At 40.2% G+C, this 24,286-nt stretch overlaps 1 protein-coding gene across 4 annotated transcripts in view; it reads left to right on the top strand.

The window, feature by feature from the left end:
- The window catches only part of PIK3R6 (phosphoinositide-3-kinase regulatory subunit 6), a 745,472-nt gene that overhangs the window by 679,524 nt on the left and 41,662 nt on the right, over window positions 1-24,286 (top strand). For all 4 annotated transcript variants that reach the window (XM_078654671.1, XM_078654672.1, XM_078654670.1 and 1 more), the window contains 2 exons: window positions 5,310-5,380; window positions 20,952-21,042. In XM_078654671.1, the coding sequence (XP_078510797.1) occupies window positions 5,310-5,380; window positions 20,952-21,042 (162 nt within the window). The remainder of the gene's footprint in view (window positions 1-5,309; window positions 5,381-20,951; window positions 21,043-24,286) is intronic.

The following is a 24,286-nucleotide window of genomic DNA, read 5'->3' as shown; positions in this document are numbered from 1 at the left end:
ACTTTAGCTGGGAACGGGAGCAGGGAGATGGGCTGGAAATTCTTGAGGTCCTTTGGGTCCGCTGTGGGTTTTTTGAGTAGGGCGTTGATCTCAGCGTGCTTCCAGCTTTCCGGGAAGGTGGCGGTCTCGAAGGAGTTGTTGATGATATTCCGGAGTTGGGGTGCAATGATGCGGTCTGCTTTGTTTAAGATGAGGTGAGGGCAGGGGTCGGATGGTGAGCCTGAGTGGATGGTGTTCATGATCTTGATGGTGTCGTTGGCCAAGGAGAGCAAGCGGCTGGTGAGGCTGGCGGGTGGTGAGTCTGCGGTGTTGGTGGTTGCAGGAGGGGTTTGGGCGTTGAAGCTGTTGTGGATGTCCTGAATATTGCAGTGAAATAAGGTGGCTAGGGAGTCGCATAGGTCGTGTGACTGCGGGATGCAGTTGGAGCTGGGGTTGGAGAGATCCTTCACGATTTTGAAGTGCTCTTTGCTGTTGTGTGCGTTGTGGTCTGCGTTCCTTGAAGGAGCTCCTTTTGGTGGCTCGAATGATTTGGTGGTGCTTGCGGTTGACGTTCTTTAGGGCAGCGTTGTTGTCCGGAGTCCGTTCGTGGCACCACTTTTTCTCGAGTCTTCGAGTTGGTGCGTTTGTTTGAGGGATTTTTGGTCGGGGCGAGGGTGTTGGCGCAGTCATCGATCCATTGCCTGAGGTTGGGGGCGGCTGTGTCTGTGGTGTCCCAGGTGAGAGTGGTGATGAGCTTCGTCTTTGGTGACCTTCTTCCAGCTGCTGTAGGGGATTAGTTGCGGGTGGTGGTGTGAGGTGGGTTTCTTGAAGGTGAAGTGAACGCAGTGGCGGTTTGTCCAGTGGAGATCGGTGGTGTGGCTGAAGGAGACGTGGTTGCTGGCGGAGAGGATGGGGTCGAGCGTGTGTCCGGCGTGTGGGTGGAGGTCGTGGCGAGCTGTTTGAGTCTGAGGTTGTCCAGCAGAGAGACGGAGTTGCTGTTGTTGGCGTTCTCGAGGTGAAAATTCAGGTCTCCGAGCAGGATGTAGTCTGTGGAGGCGAGAGTGTGCGTGCTAACTATGTCGGCGATGGCGTCGATGAATAGTGGCCAGGGTTCGGGGGTCTGTAAACCAGAGTACCTCTGGGCGTGGTGTTTGGGTCCGTGTGGAGCTGGAAGTGCAGGTGTTCGGCGGTCTCGGAGGTGTCTGTTGTGCTGGTCGAGACTCTGGCGGTGTTCCTGTAGACGATGGCTATTCCTCTTCTAGGTCTGTTTGAGCTGTCCCTTCTGGTGATCTTGTAGCCATCAGGGATGGCTATGGCGATGCTGGTGCCGAGGAGGGGTTCATCCAGTTCTCTGTTAGGAAGGCGACGTCTGGTGAGGCAGAGTCGAGAAGGTCCCAGAGTTCGATGGCGTGCTTGCGGATGGAGCGGGTGTTCAGTAGTATGCATCTGAGGTGGTTGCGTTCTGCTGTGACGGGAGGGGTGGGACGTGCAGGAGTTTGGCGGCTGGTGAAGTGGCAGCTACGGCAGGTGAAGGGTCCGTTAGTGAGCTTCGGTGTGGCCTGGATGCAGTTGGATGATCGTCTGCTGTTGAGTTTGTGGAGGAGGTTTGCATTTTAGCGGCCTCGGGGGTCGTTGTTCTCGCGAGGGCCAGGAGGTCTGGTGCTTGACGCGGTCCAGGCGCAGACAGGCACAGAGGCTTGCCTTAGGTGCTATGGTGTTATGAACATCATTGTAGACTGTTCCTCAAGGTTATGCGTGGCTAAGACAAATGTTAAGGAAAGTGAGGTGTTGGAAGACTAATTTGGTGATGGGAGTGTGATGGTCTGTATGATTTTGGGGGGCATAATTCAAGAGGATGAGTGGAGGGAGGAACAGGAACATGATACACAATTGCAGGAGGTAATATGCAAGTTGAAGGAGGGATAGTCTGAAAGAGATAAAGTATGTAGTGAAGTCAAAGGATTTTGGCAGATGAGAGATTAACTTTCACTGGAAGGTGATTTGCAGATGAGAGAGAGCAAATTGATTCCGCCTGAAAAGGTGAGGTTGAGATTAATTGGTGGTGCCCATCAAAGCCATCCAGGCATATCTAAAACCAAAGATTGAGAATAATTTACTGGTAGCCGGGCATGGATCTTTTGATGGAAAGAGTGGTACATGATTGTATGGGTGTGGTAAAAGTGATAAAATTCTGAATCGTAGAACGCAACCTATGGTGATTGGAGAAAACATACCAGGCTCTTGGATTGATGTAGTATTAGATACTGTGGGTCCGATAAGGGTAGTGAGCGGTGATAAGTTCATCATCACATACATGGATGTTTTTCCGGTGGGCTGAGTTGAAAGTGGTGAATGTAGTGGAAATATGTGACGTTATCTTGTTCTTGGAAGAAATATTATGAAGAGAAGTGTTTCCTGTCTCTCTACTGACAGACAATGGTGTGCAGCTAACGTCTAAGGTGATTGAGGAGTTCTTGAACAAGACGGTTATTAAGCATAAAACAACATCCTTATATCATCAAGCAGCCAATGGAATGATTGAGTGCTTTAATAAAGTGATCAAGGAGTGTATACGGCATGCGATGGCGAATGGTTTGAATTGGGTCGAGGAACTTAAGAAGAAAGTCAGTATGTACAGGTTAACTCCTCACTCATCAACGGGAGTCTCCTTTTCTGTTACTCAAGAAGAGATCCCTTAATGTCATGCTTGGCCCGCATGGGTAAACAAAATAAAAATGCTGGGAACTAAACAAGTGCTGGGGAATGAGGAATAGAGCGAGAATTGCGGATAGAGTGAAAAGGGGAGATTTTTAGGAAGAGAAAAGAAAAGTTTGGCAAGTGGATGGCTGTGAAGAGTACGAGAGTAAATGTCGGGTATTGGGTAAAAATAATGAACCTGAGAAAAGGAGAGTTGATGTACAAATTTGGTCAACCCATAAAGTTGTTTAAAAATATGATTTAAAACAGAGGATCGTCACATTTGGAATTTAGGTAGAGTTGTGCTATGGACGCATTCTGCACAATATGGACTAGTCACAAATGGTTGACAAGAATATGATGAATCTGTGATAGAGGGCAGGCAAAGTTCTGAGGAACCCTACACTGGGAGATCTCTTGATGGTGAGAAAACGCTGACTATCAGAAGGAAAAGTTTGCGTTTAAGCAGATTTTGTGTAAACTTGTAATGCATTTTGACATTAGATTTAATTTAGAAAAATGTTATGCAGAATGTAACATGTTTTGTTTTGTATTGCGGGGGAGGTATTTGGTATGATGTTCTTGGTTCAGGAATGGTTATGGGTTAAGTGCTCCAGATGAGAATGTAATGATATGAACTGTGGGAGTTGGAGCTGGATGCTGGAGTAGCTCTGATCTCTGATGGATGAGGTCTCATGAACTGGACTTGATATCTAGAATAAAAGGAAAAAACGTGTTGAGTCCTGTGGAAATTGTTGGCTTTTTACACCCCCAAGACAATTTGCTGTGAGGCCACCATCCAATTCTAAAATTCGGTACTCCCCCCCCCCTCCTAAAGAGCAGATAAAGAGTCTGGGAGTCTGGTTGGACAGAGCGCTAGACTTCTCGTCTCAAGCTACTATCACCGCCTCGGTATGCGTGGGGCTAATGAAAATGCTCCGGAAAGTGCTCCCCCTGCTCCCATTCCAGGCTAGGAGGGTCATGGTCCAGGCCCTGATTCTCTCCCGCCTGGACTACGGAAATGTTTTATATCTTGGGGCCCCGGCAACAGTGACAAAAAAACTGCAGGTCACTCAAAACTGCGCCGCCCGCCTACTGTTTAATATCCCTCGCTGGCAGTCGGCGAGAACTGCCCTAAAGGAGCTTCACTGGCTTCCAGTGGCCTCGAGAACATTATTCAAGGCCATGTGCATCCTGCACAAATCCCTTCATCAAACTGGCCCGGCAGTACTGTACCCTCTAATACCGCCGTATGTGCCACGCAGAACCCTACGTTCAGCCTCACTGCACCTAGCAACCAAAGTAAAAATCAAGAGAGCCAGATGGGGCGGCCGCTCTTTCACCTATTCGGCGGCGAAGGCATGGAACTCCCTGCCCCTGTCCCTCAGGAAAAACAGCAACCTGATGTCATTTAGGAAGGAATTGAAAACCCATCTGTTCTCAAAAGCGCATTAATCCCTCCCTGCAGTCGCACACAGAATTCAGTCCCTAGCGCTGCGAGGCCTTCGGGTGGTTATGCGCTATACAAATGGAATTTTCATTCATTTCATTTCTAAAAGAAGGAAAGTTGAAAACGATCCAGATTGCCCAGCTATATGGTACCCATCAATATGAGAATAATCTACCTGTGGCCTAGAAATGAATGTGCTACTTGGCACACCCGATTTGTCTCACACACAAATAGAAAAATAATCTGAGATCCCCTTTACCATTTTTGGCCCCTACACATGGAAGTCATGCCTAATAACATTGACAAATGTAATAGTGGCAGTGGTGATGTTGAGAAGGAGGTGGTGCACCTCTCATAGTTCAAAGGGATGTATGTTCATCTTTATCTACCTGAGCAGTGAATAATGCAAGTGCCAGGTAACCCATTTCCTTTATCTGAGTGTGATTGTGTTGTCTGACATACATCATTCAATTTCTTTTTAGCTCCTTCAGTTCATAGGGGTCTGCCTGGGTACATGTCTGTTTGAAACATTGTATTTGTTCCAAAATAATACTACAATAAGTGCTCCACAAGATCAAGTTTCAAAGTCTCTGTTCCAATTAGCACCAGTTCAGTCTTTACTTTTTTGATAGTGAGGTGGGTCGATCAGTAGGTAAGCAGTTGGCTGAAACTTAGACATGGCTTCCCCAACTGACCACATTAGGCAGTTCTTGAGCAGTTACTTTGTCCCCCTGTCCTCTGTTCCCTTATCTGCCAAAATTGTGAGCAGTTTCATTGTGTCATGCTTTACTTGTATGATAATGCCATCAGAGCTCATCCTGTTTGGATGGGTGACTACATTGCCTCTCTTTTATATTTCTGTCACTCAGTAGTGGTCCACCTTGGCCAACTTGTGCATACTCTGCATACAGCACGCAAAGAGCTTTATTCCATAACTTTTTCTCAAAGGTTTCGCAGGGACTGTTATTCAAGCCATTAAATCCAAAATGGGGATTGAAGGGCAATCTTTATCAAGAGAACAACTGACATTGCTGTAGCGTAGGGAACTTTTTCATTCTCAAAGACCGGCTTGGGGAAAGAGACCAGAACTGTAAATGAGGATTTTGTTGTCACAAAATGACCATCTGTATTGACCCGTTTGGTGGTGCTCACTAGATCACATAAAATTATTTGTTTTCATCAGGTAGTGGATCATCAAAGAAGAAGACAATGGTGGAGACTCCATCAGCAGATGTAGACATTCAGTATAAAAAGGTAAAATCATCATACACAAAATGCTTTCACAATGGAGAAATGTAGCTGCTGGTTGTTTTGCTTCTTAATATGACAATGGTTTATCTAATCCAATGTCTTCGGCAATTATCATAAACACTTCTAGAGTTAACCCTTTCCTCTACCCTAAATTTTCACATCTAAGACTACCTGAAATAAAACGGCGTAAAGACCATCTTTTTATAGGTCTTTGGTGCTTTTACCTCTTTAAGTTACAACAACAGAATGTGCCTTCACAGGATTTGTTTCATAATACTTCAGTTGATAAAATTCAGTCACCAAACAGTGATCTTCAATAAGCAAAATGCAGGAAATACAATTTGTCGTGTTATTTATTCACAATTTTTAAAGCTGAAATATGGCAACATACATACTACTCCAATATTTGCATTTAATTATCGGTAGTACAAAACCCACTTTTCGCTCCTTCATATGGACCAGTCAAAAGACCATATATCTCATTCAATTTTGAAAATCAATGAACCCATTTGAGGTCATAACAATAATCTTTATATTTGCGAAACAGTGTTTAACTGTCGATGTTTCGGTCCCCTGTTGGTCTATACAATCCTTGGGACCATCATCAGGACGGACAAGTTGCACATCAATATCTACAAATAAATACAATCAAAAAGAAGGAAAACCTTAAATTCCCTGCATAAGAGGTATCGTCAACTCACTTTGAAACCAACCAAGTGATCAACACCCAAAGTGTTCCCAAACATGCCCATCGACATAAGTGCAAAGTGTGCTATAATCCAATCAATTCTAATAACCATATGAAATTATATAATAACTTTACCATTCACTTCCAGCCGGAAGTTCAGATTCTCCACGTAACTTTAATGTCCTCTGATCTACTGGACATAGGGAATATAATATAGCGCAATGCCAATATCAATATCCTCAGTAGTGGTACAACACTAACACAGCCATAGGAGAGTAGCCTCTAAATACTTACAACAATCACCAATGTCTTTAATATGATCTGTAAATGACAATAGAATCATAAATATAACCCTTCTCTGACTGTCCATACTTATGTAAAGTACAAACACCACAAATAAGTGCATGTGAAAGGTCTGTTAACCATACTTACATCGAGGCTCCACAATAGCGTATCAATCGCCTGAAAATCAAAAATGTACAGAGTTGTTAACTCTTAGTGGCCCGACAGGCACTCAAATCATATCAACAAATTCAGCGGGAGCCTTAAGTTTAGATCCACTTACTTTAGTAGTTGGAGTTCTCCACGTTCTAAATCCGTGTCCTGCCAGTAACAATCAGGCGAATACGCCAAACCGGCTTACCGCGACCCTTAACCTCACTCGAGGAAGATCACGTGGGATCTGCTATCAACATCACAGCCATCTTTGAAAGTTAGTTGTGCTCTTGGGGTCATACTCGATCACTACATTAATGACTTTCCACAGCTGTTAAATTCCGTATTCATGACAGACATTTCTATATGGGGCCGTTTCCAATCAACTCATTCTATTTGCACCTTAAAGACGGCCAAATTCAAACATCGTAAAAACATAGTAAAAACGGCCGCCATTTTGGAACGGTATATAGGTCCATGTTAAACATGGATTATTCCTATATCGATCCATACCATAAAGGCTCCCTAGCAAAAAGGCTTATTTATGAAAAAAGTGTTCTCACTAATTAGACAGAAAGTAATTCAAACAGACACTAACTTTAGCTGTACCTTCATGAAGTACCAGCCCTTAAGTACCAATTCAACTCATGTTCTGAACGACCAATGTACACACCAAAACCTGATGTTCTTATTGTAGTGTGGCCAAAGTATGCCATTCAATTACAGAATTCAACCCCTGTTCCACTGATTTGCATCTCCAGATCCACTTGTTTTCCATCAAGGTGATTATACGATCTACATTATGATGGCGTTTGGTACATTTCACAACTTCAAGTACAAACCATTTCATATCTTGTGGTGCATGTGACATTTGTTGATAATGTTCGACAAGAGGTGCAGTAAGTATATTGCATCTTATGCGAGATTGATGTTGTAACACTCGATTTTTAACCTCTTGCGTAGTTTTACCAATATATATCAACAAGCAGGGACACTGTATACAGTAAATCACGTTTTTAGTGTGACAATTCGAATGATGGTACAGTTTAATCTCATTACCATTTAAATTCCAAACCTTCATTGCACTGGTTGTGGCGCATGCAGTGCAGCTGCCGCAAGGATAGTGACCTGTAATTGGTGGCAAACCCCACTGTGTCTGTATCGTGATGGGGGCTGGTTCTTTATAGGCCCGCACCAGATGATCACGCAAATTCCGCCCTCTTTTGAAAGCGAAGCGAGGCTCTACTTTTTTCATCAAATGCCAGTTGTGTTTGATGATTTTTGTTATTTGATTGGATTCTGACCCAAAGGTCATCACACAAGTTAACGGTTGTGGAGGTTCCTTTCCAGATTTTTCTTTTATACTAAGTAGGGCGCCTCGATCGTAGTACCAGGCCCGCTTCATTGCTTTCTTAACCAGTCTGTATGGATACGATCTCATGATCAACTTAGTTTGTAAAGTTCTCGCTTCACGAAAATAGTCCTCCCTTTTGGTGCAGTTACGACGAATGCGTAAGAACTGCCCAAAAGGGCGGTTATCCCGGAGATTACGAGGGTGATAACTACTGTATTTCAACAGGGTATTCCTCGCCGTAGGTTTAGTGTATAGACTCATGGATAGGGTGCCATTGCTACTTTGGATGGACAGATCTAGGAAATTAATGATTTTGTTGTTACATTCCAGTGTAAATTGTAAATTTTCATCTTGTTCATTCAGCCAGTGGTGGAACTCTTGCAGTGTTTCATGTGTTCCATTCCATATCATGCACACGTCATCTATATACCTTAAAGAGTGTTTCAGATGGATCTCATAAGGGTTATTGTTGTAGATCACCCTTTCTTCGAAGTTAGCCCCGTCAATTCAGTGAAGAGCTTGGGCGTAGTCATCTCTGGCGACTTATCTATGAGGCCTCAGATAAATGCTGTCACATCATCCTGCTTCTTCCATCTGCATAGGATACGCAAAATCAGTAGGTTCCTCACCAGAGATGCACTTATACTTGTCATCATGGCTCTCGTTACGTCCAGAATTGACTATGCCAACACTCTGTACGTGGGAATTCCGGCTTACCATCTTCACAGGTTGCAGCTGGTGCAAAATCAGGCAGCACGCCTAGTTTACCATCAGCCTAAACACCAGCACGTTTCGCCACTGTTGCAGAGCCTTCATTGGCTCCCGGTGGCTAAGCGTTGCACCTTTAAACTTGGTTGTACAATTTTCAAAGCTCTGTCTGATCAAGCTCCTGTCTTCATCTCTTCTTGTCTGAAGCAATATGTACCCCTGAGAGATCTCCGTTCCACTTCACACAATCTTCTAGTTATTCCTAAAATCAAACGTAAAAAGCATGGTGGTCTTTGTTTTTCTTTCCTGGCCCCCAAAATCTGGAATTCCCTCCCGTCTGCCTTCCGACACTGCCCAACCTATGATTGCTTCCGCCGGATGTTGAAAACCTTCCTCTTTCAGTCAGCGTTTGAGTAATCCCCCGTTCCTGCTCTCCGCATTTGTTATGAGCGCTATGAAACCGTTTGGTGACCGAGCGCGGTATAAATAGTTTTAACATAACATAACATAGATTCGCTATATCCGGAGCGAAAATCGCGCCCATGGCCACACCTTTTTGTTGGCCATAGAAGTCAGTTCCAAATAGAAAATAATTTTCTTCAAGCGCTATTCTTGCACACCCAACTATAAAGTCAGTGGGGACCTGATGTGGACGTGTGCGTTCTTCTAGGCCATCACTAATAACCTTCAGAGCTTCCCTCTGGGGGATGTTTGTATAGAGACTCTCTATATCCATAGTAGCTAGGATATTAGAGAGTGGATCATACATTTGGGCTTCCAATTTTACAATTACATCCCTGCTATCCTGACTATATGATTTTGTCAAGGCAACAAAAGGTTTGATGAAGTGGTCAACATATTCAGCTAAAGGCTGGAGTATTGACTGACAACCTGCCACAATTGGTCAACCTGGAGGGTGTTCACTGTGCTTATGAATTTTTGGTAGCATATAGAACGCTGGAATGGTGTAATCTTTTTTTATTCATATATTTGAACTCCTTTTTACTTAGCCACAACCCGTCTAAGCCTAATGTGGTCAAAGATAGTATCTCCTTCTGTATTCTAGATGTTGGGTCACATACAAGTTTTTTATAGTGTACCGGATTATTCAGTTGTCTGAGTACCTCACGATCCTAGTCCACCTTATCTTGTAGGATTATTCCCCCACCCTTGTCTGCCGGCTTCACAATCAGATCATCCCGGTTACCTCTTTAAGGTCATGATGCAGAGCCGTAGCCACTGCAGTAACGAACGAGGTTTACATTGCTGAACTCTTTACTAACCATTGTGTGAAGTTGCTGACTGCACTGGCAGTCCAGCACTCAACAGGGAAGCAGTCCTCCCTTGGACACATAGATGCTCCTTCAAAATGGTATTCATTACAGTGAGTCCTCCATATAATGCATTTAGCCATGGGTCTTCCAGTTGTTGGGAAAGTTACCAATATAAGAGGCCAGCTTTAAATCTGTTTCAAAGGGTGAGGCCTGAGACACACGTTATGACACCGAAGAGAATTGGGTGTGATTATCAGATGCAAAGTTTAGAGACACAAAGCTGATGCTTGTTGTAAGCCTACTTACAATTGTGAGCACTAATGAGCTGTGCAAGGTTGTGAACCAAAGCCATGTTTGGTGGACGCCTCGCACTCGATGAGTGAGCATTGCGAGTGTGGAGTGCTCATTTCAGTGGCCCACAAAGCTTTCTTAGTTATGCCTCCTAAAAATAGGTCAAAAAGAAAAAAGTGATTACTTCTCCTTAAGAGCCCTTTGGTCAGAAGAGCTAGGCAATCCACATACCACTGCTATCACACAGGGGAAGATGGTCCTCTCTGAGATCCTGCAGAAAACGTCACATTCTATTTTAGAGGTCAGTGGAGTCCAGACGCTAAAAGCAAATATGATTTCCACTGATTCCCATATTCGAAGCCAGAAGGGTGCTTTTCAGCAACTGTAGGACTTTAGGGACAATGAAGTACTTTCTATGATTTTGTTTGAGAATAAATTTGAGTTTTTCAATAATGTTGTACGGTGAGAGTGTTAGACTTTTTCCTTATTCCAGAGAGAAAAAATATAGGAGACATTCTGGGGAAATTCTTTGCTATAGAGATTTCTGGTGGTGCTTCCCACATTCCAGTAGATGGACATCGAATGATGAAAATTCCCACCAGAGGTTGTGGCAACGCTGTGATTGACATTCACCATCATTGTCAACTTGGGATCACCTAAACAGATGGAGTAGCTTAAAAGGGAAGTCACTAGGAAAAAGGAGTTGACTATGACAGACAATAATACATATATTTTTAACTACAACCTCTACGTTCCCATTAGCTCAGTTGCAAAAACTTGAGCAAGTGAAGAAAATCTCCTCATATCTGCAGGAAGGGAGCCACAAAGATGTTGTTCACAATAGAGTCATAAGCATATTCACCGAAGCTGCAGAAAATGTATGTTTTCAACCGGAACAGAGCACAACCTTAATGCTAGCAGCCGGTTTCAGAAAGGTTCCCACAACTAATGTTTGTTGAAGGCTAGCACACTGCTGAACAATATAACTCTGTCCAAAAAGGATTTGTTATAACTTATTACACGTGTATAATTAGCTAACTGTTGTGATTGTTCTAAGCTATTGTTTGACTTCTTTTACGATTCATGCACCCTTCTGCCACTTAAACAACACCCTCAACGTATGCTGAGCTGGACTACAGAGTGTATTGATATTACTATAAATGTTGTGTAAATCTCCTACTCTTGACATCTAATTGTTTTTATATGCATGTGGTATTAGTCAGTGCTATATAAGAGTGATTTTGTCCAGTAAAAATGATTGAAAACTAAAAACTGCCTCTAAATTAAATGTTCGCAAAATAGAATAAATATTACAAAGACGTAGTCATAGAAAACAGTATGTTTTAACACTGGCAACATATTTATGGGTAAACATAACCAAAAAAGAAAGGAAGGATTTGCTATGATTGATCTGCACATCAACATTAGTCTCCTTAATATATGATCACAATATCTCTCAGTGGATAATCCGATATTCCTGAAGTGCAACTATGATATGTAAAATGCTTATCCTTCTACAGCATTATCCAAGGACAGTCTGCCCACCACAAAAAGTTTTATAGAATGTCCCATCCATGTAACAAAACGGTCGTATCAGTGCACATCCACAGTAGTTTCTTTTATCCATGTGCAATTGGTGCACTCACATATAAATTCTTAGTCCAAAAGGAATCTAGTAGTGTAGATACAAAACAAACTTTATTTCTTTTTTAAAACCAGGTTCTTCACAGCCGACGTGCGTTTCGCCCCATATGGGCTTTTTCAAGGCTGTAGATCATACATAAAAAACACATATATATGTATATTACAATCCATTCTTCCCATTATTTGACCAAATATTTAGATCTCACTGTGTACTACCATCACCACCTCTTCCTCAGTGACACAACAATTACCATGACCACCTTATTGCAACTCTACAATCTCTGGGGAATATCATATCTCATGTTTATCAACACTATCATGCTAATGCACAAAGTGTGCAACCATGCAGAGAGGACAGCCACCACGTTTCAAAATCCCAGATGTTATCACAAGATTAGTATCTCCATCTCGATATCACAAAGCTATCACAAAGACACTACAAAATTCGCATGTTAAGTGTCCGCATATGCCCCTTTGAACCCAAAGTAGTGAAAACAGCGTCCTATGTGAGACCGATAACACGCATGCTCAGTGACCCACCCAAGTGTACTATGATTTCATATATATAAGCGTAATGCGTACCTAAGAACACACCGTAATCACCGAACCTTGTTTTCCAAAATTCTTCTATCTTTTGTTCCTATAATAATATATGGTAATGACAAAGACACCCCATCAATGTAGGTACATTTGCACTCTATGTCTGTATACGTATTTGATCTAAAAGGACCATGGAAATACTCTTCAATTCTTACCTTTACACGTACGTTTGTGCAGCAAATGTCCAAATCTTACTTTATTGCAAAAAATATATAGTTGTTCTTTTATATAGCAGTCAAGGAGCCATGATAAGTTCCAGCTGCGATCAAAAGAAAATAGGGGGGGGCGGTCATTGTATCATCCTAAATTTTAAATATAAAAAGAAATATATAAAAAAAACGCCACATATTTTTGGTTCACCACTTATTTTAAAATATTATTTCGTGAACTTCCAACAATCCATTTAGTTGGTAGTTCCACATAACCGGGCCCTCTCTTTGCATCCCTACTGACTTGCTGACTAACAACTTACAACTTAAGCAACCCACTTGTTGTGGTTATGATCGCTATATAACACAATAAGTTAGCCCGTGCTCCGCATTCGTATATCCAATCATATTGGTCCACTCTTAGCATTACCTAGGACAGTTTCCCGACTCCAGCTCGTTTCTTTTAAACTCGACTTCTAATTCCTCTAGTAATTTTATTCAGTTACGATGCCCCAGTCGACTCATTCATTTAAGCGGACCCATCAGAATATAGTCACAGAGTCCCTCGACATTTATTCGACCCATTTACTCTACTCGTTAACCATATAGTTTTTTTATATTATATGTGGAAGCGGTTTTCGGCACTCACCATTCCGCTGTGTATGTATGTCCCAAAATCGATGCAAACGCGTAACCGGGTTCCGTCTTGTCCTTCTCCCTCGCGCGCATTTGAAGCCCATTCGCTTCCTGGTGTAAAGCGCGAAGACGGACATATTTTCACAACCATTATTTCAGTTGGTTGCTAATATCGCGGCCATCTTATGAAGACCAACCTACCCATTTCCAAGAATGTAATTGCAGTGCCATATGTTTGATTCGTATTAAAATAAAGCGTATGATCCTTTCTTTGAATATATAGAGAATGTAATTTCATGGACTAATCTTATATGGTTTCATAATCCATATTGCTCGTGTGAATTAATTCCAAACATTAACCTCAATCGCATGCCCTAGTTTATGTATTTATCACCATTAAAAACAAAACGTGGTGGCCCATTGATCATGACAAATCTAACAACAACCCCGATCGTGCACAGCTTCGGATAATCGATACCTATTCCTGGTGGCTGTCCCATTTGCCTAGCATGTTATATAGTGGGTCCCTTCGATTATCTCACATATACACATTCTATGACAGCATACCTTGCACAGTATTGTATTGCCCAAATAGATCCACATATTTTTTCTTCTTTCCTCTTAGATTTCAATGTTATGTATCAATATTCATCCAAGCAATATGTATTTTAGCCTTTACACACATATGCACAAGTCAATTCATATTACTAGTTGTTCCAATTTATGTTATATATATATACAGTCATCCCTAATAATATATATCCCTGTATACACCTACCATATACGATTTAACATATTTTTCAAGTACAAACCATTATTGCATTCTGTTCACCTTGTAATATGTAATGTAAATTCATCTCTTATTGGCGGAGCTTTTATTCTATACCTAGCACATTATCCCTTTCTAACGCTGCTGTACCATTCATCTCTATTTTGAATATTATCTTGTAATCCCATTCACAGTTGTATATATATTTATCTGTATTGGCCAATCATCATGTTAGGCGTCGCCCAGTCTCTCAATGGTTCTTACCGTAATCTTTTCGAGATTTACAGGACCTCATCCTCTTGATAAGTGCTGCCACATATGGCAAGGACACATTATTTATCTGGCAAGCACTGCCATATGCTTACAGAAATTCACAATTCTCCTTGTCTATGTTTGCGCCCATTTCAACCGCCCTTCGAGAGATAATCCATTTACTTTCCATTTGGCGCAGCTTACGATTCCTATCTCCTCCTCTTGCACCTGCCACTGCAACATCTATGCCATGAAAACCTATCCTGTGTAGTTCATTGTGTGCATGTTTGGTATTAACCACTTGGTTGCTAAGGTACCTGATGATCTTCCATGTAATTTCCATTGAAATCAATGGAAACTCCATGACGAGCTGGGCTCGTCATGAGCGTCGAAGGGGTTAAAATGTACTGCAAAAGGATACTGCATATTGTTATTTCGTATGGCTCGGATGTGTTCCTGGATTCTCTCCTTTAAGGGTCTTATTGTGCTGCCTATATATATTTGATTACAAATACATTTTAGGCAGTAGACTGTGTAGGTAGTGTTACAGTTTATAAAATGATTTATGTTGTGTGTTTTAGGGCTGTTATATTGAAATTGTGTCTTTTTGTTCATTGCAAAACAACAAATGTTGCAGCCCCCACACTTGAAAAAACCCCTTCGTGCTGTTGGAAACCACGTATTTGATTTTTTATGGGGAATGTAACTAGGACACAGTACTTGTCTCAACGTCTTTCCTTTACTGAAAGTGATTGAGGGTTTAGGCCCTATTTTCTCATGTAAGCTGGTATCTTCAATTAAGAGGTGCCCGTGCTTGTTCAATATTTTATACAAATCCGTACTTGCTACACCGTACGGCGTAATAAATCTTATCTTATTTGTGGTCAATTTCTTTTTCTCTTTCTTTCTCCTAAGTAGTTGGTTCCTGTTTTTCTTTTCCACCTGCTTGCGGGCATTTGAGACGATGTCTCTCCTATAACCTCTTGTTAAGAATCTTTTTTCCACCAAGAGTAATTCCTCATTTAATCTGTCCTCATCACTGCAGTTCCTCTTAGTTCTTATCATCTCCCCATACGGTATGGCTTTAATTTGAGAGATGGGATGGGCACTTTCCGCATGCAATAAAGCATTACATGGCGTTGCCTTTCTATAAGAAACTGACAGTAGTTTGTTCCCGTCTGTCATGATGGTGATATCTAGAAAACTAATTCTAGATTGACTTTGTTCTTTCGTAAATCTTAAATTGAAAGGATTGCTATTTAGATGTTCAAAGAAGTCATTTAGATCCTCTAAAGATCCGGCCCAGAACATTAACATATCATCTATGTATCTGCCTAAATATAAGATGTTATTTAGTAAGTGGACAGGTCCTTTACGCCATATGTGTATCAGCTCAAAGTATCCCATATATAGGTTGGCCAATGAGGGAGAAAATTTCGCCCCCATGGCCACACCTCTTATTTGGCGAAACCACTCTCCATTGTGTAAAAAGATGTTATTCTTTAAGACCAGTTCTATCATAGCCATTAACATTTTTGAGTGTTCATAAGTTTCTATTGGCCTTGTTTCTAGAAAATGGAGTACTGCATCTAAACCCAATTCATATGGTATGCTCGTATATAATGAGCATACATCCATTGTGACCAAGTAGTGCCCAGGTACCCATTCCACATCGTCAATTTTGTTAAGGACATCTCCTGTATCCTGTATGAACGAGGGCAGATTTGTCACTATCGGTTGAAGAAATAGATCAATATATTCTGAGATCTTTTCCGTTGGGGATCCAATACCAGCTATAATGGGTCGCCCAGGAGGAAATTGACCCCCTTTATGTACCTTGGATAGGCAGTAAATGCAGGGATATGTTGGAAGATTGTTGAACAAGTATTTCATCTCCATATCTGAGATTAGATTTTGTTCATTCCAAGATTTAAGATGGTTGAGTATTGTTTCCTTGGTGGCATTGATAGGGTTGCCACTTAATTTGACATATGTATTGGTATCACTCAGCTGTCTATCAATTTCTGCGATATAATCGCAGCGATTCATTACTACTATGTTACCTACCTTGTCAGCCTCTCGGATGACAAGGGAGTCCATGGCTTTAAGGTTTGCCACTGCCTTGCGTTCTGTCATGGTTATGTTTTGCTTTTTATGACCTTGTTTAAGATGGTATTTGTCCTCCAGTTTATAGAGATCCATCACCACATTGTGATGGAATCTTTCAATGTTATTACCTCCTGAAAGCTGTGGTGTAAATCTTGATGTTGTTCTAAAACCACTGTTTATGTCCGTATGTGTGTTTAGATCTAAATCAGCAGCTACCGATTCTAAAGTGGGTGTTTCCTCTCCATCATCCAAGCTTAACAATAAATGTACACCTTTTATATCCTTGATTGAAGGATTGTCGTTATTTATGTGTGTTTGTATACCCATATTCCTATTTTCTGGCTTGTCTTGAAAGTGTTTAAATAGTTTTAAATTTCTCGTAAATTTAAAACAACTAATGTGAAATGATGTAAAGTCCGGTATAGTACTGGGACAGAAACCAAGTCCTTTGCTTAGTATTTTAATTTCAACATTAGACAAAACCTAGTCAGACAGATTTACAACATTGATCTCATCACACATGTCAGTATTTGCAATATCTCTCACATCTCCTGGAAGTGTTGTACATCCTGATTAAGCTATCAATGGGTAAGAGCTGATGTTTTCAACATACAGTATATGATTTGAAACCATTGTTCCTCCGATAATTCTTATGATGATACAAGACTTCACAAAGAAGGCAGAAGAACTACAGGAGGAAATAGCTTGCATTAAAACTGAGTTATCCAGATTACGATAGAGAATTGTACAAAAGCAATAGAAGAAATAGATGGAGTGAATAAAAGACGTTGTTGCACACATTGAACACACTCTCTTTTAGCTTAAAGAATGATCAAGTGTTCAATTAGATGGAATTTGCACTTTAAAAGTCCAAAGTTTAAACCATTAATCAACGGTAGATCCATGAAACAAAAAATATTTGCCTGTCCTCAAAAGCCTCGATGGAACGATTGAAAAATTCCTTGTCAAAAGGATTAAGCTTTGTTCCTAGAAATAATTGAAACACATTTGAAAAGGAGATCCATATATTGAATTTCACTTCGAAATTTTAAATAAGGGTACATTTCGAGTGGAGAGAAGAACTAGAAACTATGCAAAGTGATGAGGAAAAGAAAACATTGAAATCTCCTGGTATATTTCAGGTTACATAATTAATAAAAAATATTAACAATTGTTCAAAATCATTAAAAGATAGTATCACTAAATAAGAAAGGAGTGCCTTGAATGAATTGTATGGATATACTTCTAGAACATGCAAACCAGCTTACTAGAGTAGCACCATAGTCTTAATGGATATTCATTGGTAAGCAACGAAAGTCATTGCTTCAGGAATAAAGTCATTTAAAATTATACCATGATGCAATGAGTGAAATAAAGACTTTAATCAAGCACATTACTACAGAAGCAGTTGATGAAGGCACAACCTAAGAATCTTTTTCAAAACACAGGTATCAAAGGGTCTACAGCACAATAATATATATACGCTCAAGTGAAGAGGACACCCAACACTATACCTATTCCGTGTGTCTAAACTAGACATGTATAACCTCAAACCCCCAAACCGGTCCGTTGAGGATACCCATCAGTCACCACTCAGAACCGCCCTTCATCATTTGGGATTCCTTCATGACCAAGATGAGATAGCTCCTCACAGATGAGGACAAAGATGGAAAAAGCCCACACCTGCTCAGACGGGTCTCAATATGGTCTTTCTACTCTGTTGCGAGAATGGTGATACAACAAAGTGACTGATGTCGCAGTGCAAAAGAATGTGTAAAAAGAAAAGTGTGTTAAAACTGGATGAGGGAGTGCTGAAAAACGTATTCTGGTGCCACTCACTCTTCCAACATTAAAAGAAATCAGTAACAGTCTTATAAAATAACTGCCTAGGTGGAATGCGAGGTCAACATGTTTCAGCAATCAAATGGACACATTTGTCCTTGCTTTCTTCAGGACCTATCTTACTGTTGCTACTGCATGAACGTGTGAACAAACATTAATACACAAAATATAGAAAGTGATTTCTGTGATTGATAAAGAAATCATGCAAAGACAAGTTTAGAGATCCCCTGACATTTCTAGGCGTCCACACCGTGTCTTTCCTCTTGAGTCGTGTGTGTCACTAGAAGCACAAAACAATAAGTGGGAGTGTAGATAAAACCCTCACTGTGTATATACAAACCAATGAAATTCACTGTACGTGAACCATAACATTGTGTATCAAACGTGTATACACAACACACTCACTCACATATTGTATAAATGCCCTCTTAACTGGATATACACTTATATTCCAAACAGAGGAAAGTGAACATCTTACCAGACTCGTAAGAGGTACAGACCTCACCCCACCTGGCTGCGGCTCAGGAGAGAAAAGGGTGAAGCACCGCTCTAAAATAGGGGCAAGTAAACACAAAGACCTAAGAATTGTCTGGAGAGTATTTGCGAGTCTAATGAGCTCCTAGAAATGAGTAGAAACAGTTATGCAGTAAACAAGCGTAGCAAGCAATATATGGAGTATACCTACACTGACTTATCTTCTGGAATAAAGGTCATATTTGTTACACCAATGGTGTCCCAGTTGGTATGTTTCTCTGATAATGTGCTGTGTGCAACAGGGCATATTAGAGATGTGGCTTTGCGGCCAGGGCTGCTAACTTAAGAAGTAGTCAACCAGGCCTCGGCGCCGGCTCAACATCCTTTGATTCTGGGTACATCACTTAATCTCCCTTTGCCTTAAAATTGAATGGGACATTGTGTAACGTAACTGGTATTAATAAAAATCGCTCCCATGCTCTGGGGTTATATAAAAAAAAACTTCAAAATATTAACATTAGTCGCATTGGCATCCATATGACTTTGTTCCTGCTAGCTCGAATTATTGTGACAACTGGAATTCAACCTATGATATTGCTGAACTGTTGTTAATAGATAGCTGTTGGTCAATAGTCACTTTCTTATGTAAATGCTTTCCCGGAAAGAAACGGGTGAGCAGCCAATCGTCCTTGATTAGCTGCAGGCATGTCCAATGTTGGTAAATCAGGTCACGCCATTTCAGACTAAGCAGTGGTTTTGTAAATTATTTCTACTGGATCACTTATTTGGAAAATAAAGTCCTTTGGCTATCTTTTGAGTTCACATTGGCCTTCATAAATAGTTGTTGCCCACCCTTAAATTATCTCTAGCCCCTCAATACCAGCAATCCTTCATCACACCGTGTCTAGTCTCAGTCATCTTCATAAACTGCATTGTTATGCTGCACTTGGTTTAACAGTGAAGGGATGGAATCAAGGAGACACTGAATAATACATTTAAGTCACTTTTTCTTAATGACAAACAAATTTACATATGCCTGCTAAAATTCATTCTATGAGCCCTATTCTTAGATAGATAGATAGATAGATAGAATACGAAAGAGTTGACTGGATTACACTCTACTATGCCCCCCATTACAGGTTTCTGATTGGGCCAGTAACATAAATTTCCTGCAGCATCTGAATTACACATTTCACCAGTGACTCTGCTTACTAAAAGCAGCTGAAAACTCCTGATGAGACATGGAGGGGTTGGGAATATTTCCAGTGGAATTAGTTTCAGTAGACCGTATTCCCACCCTCACCAAACAAAATCCTAATTTCTAACTCATTTCTGGTTGAAACACAGGGCCATTCACGATCCCTGGTAACAGCACATTCCCAGAGTTGCCTGTAACCCTGATATTGGATTCCTCGTAGTGGGTCATTGGCCTTACTGTGCCACCTGCAAAGAGAATTGTGCTAGCTTTTTTATTTTCTTTGTGAATTTCCTTAATGCTTCCCTTCCATAGAGGCACTCACTGTAGAACCATTTTAGAAACCGGATTGTTCATCAATCAGCACTGTTGTCGTCCAAAGTATATGCTCGGTACATCCAAAGCAATTCATTGTTTAGATGTGACCTAGAAACAGCTTGAGCGGTTTGTGTAGCCTTATGTCTGAAAATAAAACTGGATACAAAATAAATCCATACATATACCTCTACATCCATTTGTCTTTTCAACTCTCATTCATATTTAGCTTTAATACACTACAACATGCATAGTGGGCCAACGAGTAAGCCCACCTCAGCTATTGGATCTCCTGGGCTGTGTTTGACAGCATTGTGCCTGCTCACATGTGCAAATCCGCCTCAGAGGAAGTAAATTACGCACCAAGGCTGGTGGGCCAACACTTTACTTTTCAATGCTTTTTCTTTCCATTCTCTTAACCTTTTTATTTTTAGTAATCCTTGTGTGTTGTATGTTTTCAGGTCATAGTAATTAGAAATTCAAAGCCAATAGTACCTTTTCTTTGTACCAATAAGAATCAAATTTTCTATGATGTTCGTTAAATATAAAAATTGTTTCTATACGTGTTCTAAGTATACCTGCTTACTAGGAGCTTCCATACTCTTCTGTTAAATGGATTGTTCACTGTTTTTTAATTTTAAATTTTTCTATTTTAGGCATTTGGCTATTACTTTTAAGTGGCTACATAGTTTCTTTATTTGCAACTTCTTTTTGTGGTGTGCTATAACATATAAAAAATGGGGTATTGTGCAATATCCCGGAACCATACTTATAGGCTTGTCAAAGCTTGTTTATTACTGTTGCCAGAATGAAATAGCATATGCAACTATTTTTTTCAGGCCTTGCTAAGCAATAGAGAGAAGGACGTTACACTCTCGCTGCGCTCTTCAGGACTAGTTATGAAAGCGATTCCATCAAATGAAACCGAGGGTAGGTAAAAAGCTATTACACATTCCATTATGTTGTTGTTGTTTAATATTGTTATGTTATGTTATGTTAACTAGGTATTTGTAAAGTGCGCTGCTACTCCACAGAGTGTCCCGGCGCTGATTGTAATCCTTCTGACAGGAGAGATTGGGTAGTTTTAATTGCTTTTATGTCAAAGTGCTGAAAGAAATGACTGGAGCCATTTTGGATAGTCTGGCATCATCTCTCTTTGCAATTTTACCAAAATCATCTGAGGCAAAGATTAACGCACTTGGCCCAGCATTTCAGATGATTTCCAGCCAAAGTATGTCCCACTCAGTAAGGTTGAGACCTACTCCAGAGGAACCGACGGTCAGGTCGAAGATGCCAGGAGTGGTGGGGCTCTCAGCAGAGGATGGGACAGGTAGCAGGCCCTTTCTTCAAACAATGTACTTTGTAAAAGCTGTAGAGTTCAGTTTAACAAGATGTATGCCCAGATGTGAATAACTCAACTTTACAACTTTACACACCCATAGCTAATACACACTACTACATGCCTGTAGGTAAATTCAGAATTTTAGAAATATATTTTCCAGCAAAGCATGACTGTTGGGCTGTACTAGGAGCTAAAAGTAGCCTCATGATGTATTGCAGAAGCAAAAACAGAAAGCAAGTTTCACTGTTCTTTAGCATCCTGATGGTACCCAATAGTATTCTTTCTCTACAGCAGTAGATCATGTGTGCTTAAGAATATGTGGTCTAATTTAGAGGGTGCTAATGGGAAAACTGACAAAAATGTGGATTTAGCATTGATCCCTCCAGTGACGAAACTGTCCTATTTACATTGTGACTAAAAGTGAAATCCTACTGTTATAACTCCACCAACATTGCCATCCAGATAACAATGGAATGGATCAAACTCTGCCACAAATCATGAGAGTTGGTTTGGGTGCGAGAGAAGGGCCTCCTCCATGGGGGGAAAACAATCAAATGAGAATTTGCATGTGCACAATCGGCTGCCTTTCTCAGTGTTCAGAATTATACACTATCTACAAATTAACCATGGGGGAGAGAGGCAACTTAAAAAAAAAAAGTCACATAACTAGTGCACTTGTAAGCCTAGAAACCTGTGTCCGATGTAACTTTTCAGGCATACTGCTAAACCCGTTGTGTGAAAAAGTGTAAAAGTACTTTCGATAGAGTCATAGAACTCTGCCCATACTTGTACACTTTTCTCTGAGTCGGGCTCACAGAGTTGCATTGAGGAGAAAACATTCCTACAAGCACCACTTTGGGGTCAAACGCTATGGTGTTCCCTGAAAACAGTAGGATTGTGACCCTCCTCGGAAACTGATATCTCAAGATATATTGTTCTTTATCTATAGTTAATCACAATCCTTCGAAAAATAAGTCACACAATATGAGGATTGCAGTTGGTGGAGAAAGATAGCAAGTTTGAAACATAGTAAAATCTGTTTTCTCTGTATTTGCAGTAAAGAGCCATTTACCAGGGAAACCTGCTTTGTCTCCAGATTTAGGGTAAGGGTTGAAAAGAACCTTTAAAGTTGGATATGTCGCAGTAAATGGTGCTAGCGATATACAGCAGTAGTTTGCGCTCAGTTTGTTTTACATTCTATATTACTTATTTGACTGTCCAAAATTGAAGCATAGAGATGCAGGATTTCTTGCCCATTATTAAATTCTTTATTCATTGTAAAAAATGACATGCCAACTTCTCGAGTCATTGTTCCATCATAGGGAACATTCCATGAGCCAACGCGTGAGGTTCCATAAGGAATGTCTTCAAGCTGCGAATAACATAGGCATATAACAATTCTATTCTTTGTTTTCCTAAAAAACAAGTTATTTTCTTAAATTTATCCTTATAATACAACTTTACTTATCCTTTTATTTTATTTCATTCAGGTAACATTTTACATATTCACAGCACTATTTCTGTTTGTATAAAATCACTCATCTAAAAAATGGAGAAATATTTACATATTACTGGTTCAAAATAATGACCGAATCATCTAATAATAAAGGGATGATTGTGCCAATGTTTTGTTATTAATACATTATCAGTTACTCATCCGCAATTCACAAATACATAATTCATTACAACTGTATAATAGACTGCATTCATTAGTGGGCAAATGAGACATTGTTTTCTTGTTACGTTTCATTTGCACATGAAACAATAAAGTCCCATACAACCCAACCAAGATAATCAACCTAACCTATAAGGTATCTTTATTTTAAAAAATATATATATTTCTAACAAATCTCCTAATAATATGTTTAATCTAATATTGTATTGTATTATCCACATTGGAGGTAAATCGAAAGCCATAGAAACAATAATATCATTAATAAGTATTGATTGTGATAAATATTCCCTAACGTCATGTGTAAGAATCTGGACCTGTTGATCCGGAAGTACATAACAAAACTCCTAAATCGATTATATTGCATGAACATTGCCAATCACAGTATTGTTGTATTTTCCTCAGTACTCATTAGGTCATTCATAGTTGTAAGTCACAAGGGAATATGTAATCTGGTAAGACATTACATGTGCAATAGGATAGGTAATAGTTTTAGGTGGGAATACTTTTTATATTCTAAAATCTGTTGGCATATTAAACTAATGTAATCCCAATATATAGGTATACTGGTGCCATATGAAGAGATCCTAATGAACTCTTCTTTTTTAGGCTGAACTTATTTACTTCTCAAAAAGGGCATTTTCGCAACAATAGGTAACCAAAATCTAATAAAATATATTCGGAGGACTCCATACATAGACGCCTAGATGAATGGTTATAAATGACCATCTTGGAAGTATTATGATGGCATTTTAAAGTCAAGGGTGTATTGGGATTATTTAATAATTTTCTCTTAAGAAATAGCAGGCTGTATAAAGTAAAGAAGGTTATGTATGTGCCTTCTTGGAGCATTAATGGCATCATTCACCACTCACAAGCAAACTCAAGAGTTTAGTATGATATATATATATATATTTGTAACATGCAGGCATATAGTTTCAGCCCTATTTATATAGCAACGGTCTAGCATAGTACTACCATGCACACAATGTCTTTGAATATCATAGAAGCTTGTTCGATACAAATTTATTCTTTCAAATTCAAAGAGTACAATGGATTGCTGACATGCACATGTAGTATTATTTACTTATAAGATTTCAATGTGTAATTCTTAGCATAAACACGAATCCTGGATCTTGTAAAAGGAATGAGCACTTACC

Source organism: Lissotriton helveticus, chromosome 7 (assembly GCF_964261635.1).
Source record: "Lissotriton helveticus chromosome 7, aLisHel1.1, whole genome shotgun sequence".
Classification (NCBI taxonomy): domain Eukaryota; kingdom Metazoa; phylum Chordata; class Amphibia; order Caudata; family Salamandridae; genus Lissotriton; species Lissotriton helveticus.
Note: the sequence above shows the minus strand (reverse complement) of the source record. Positions and strands in the feature narration are given on the sequence as shown.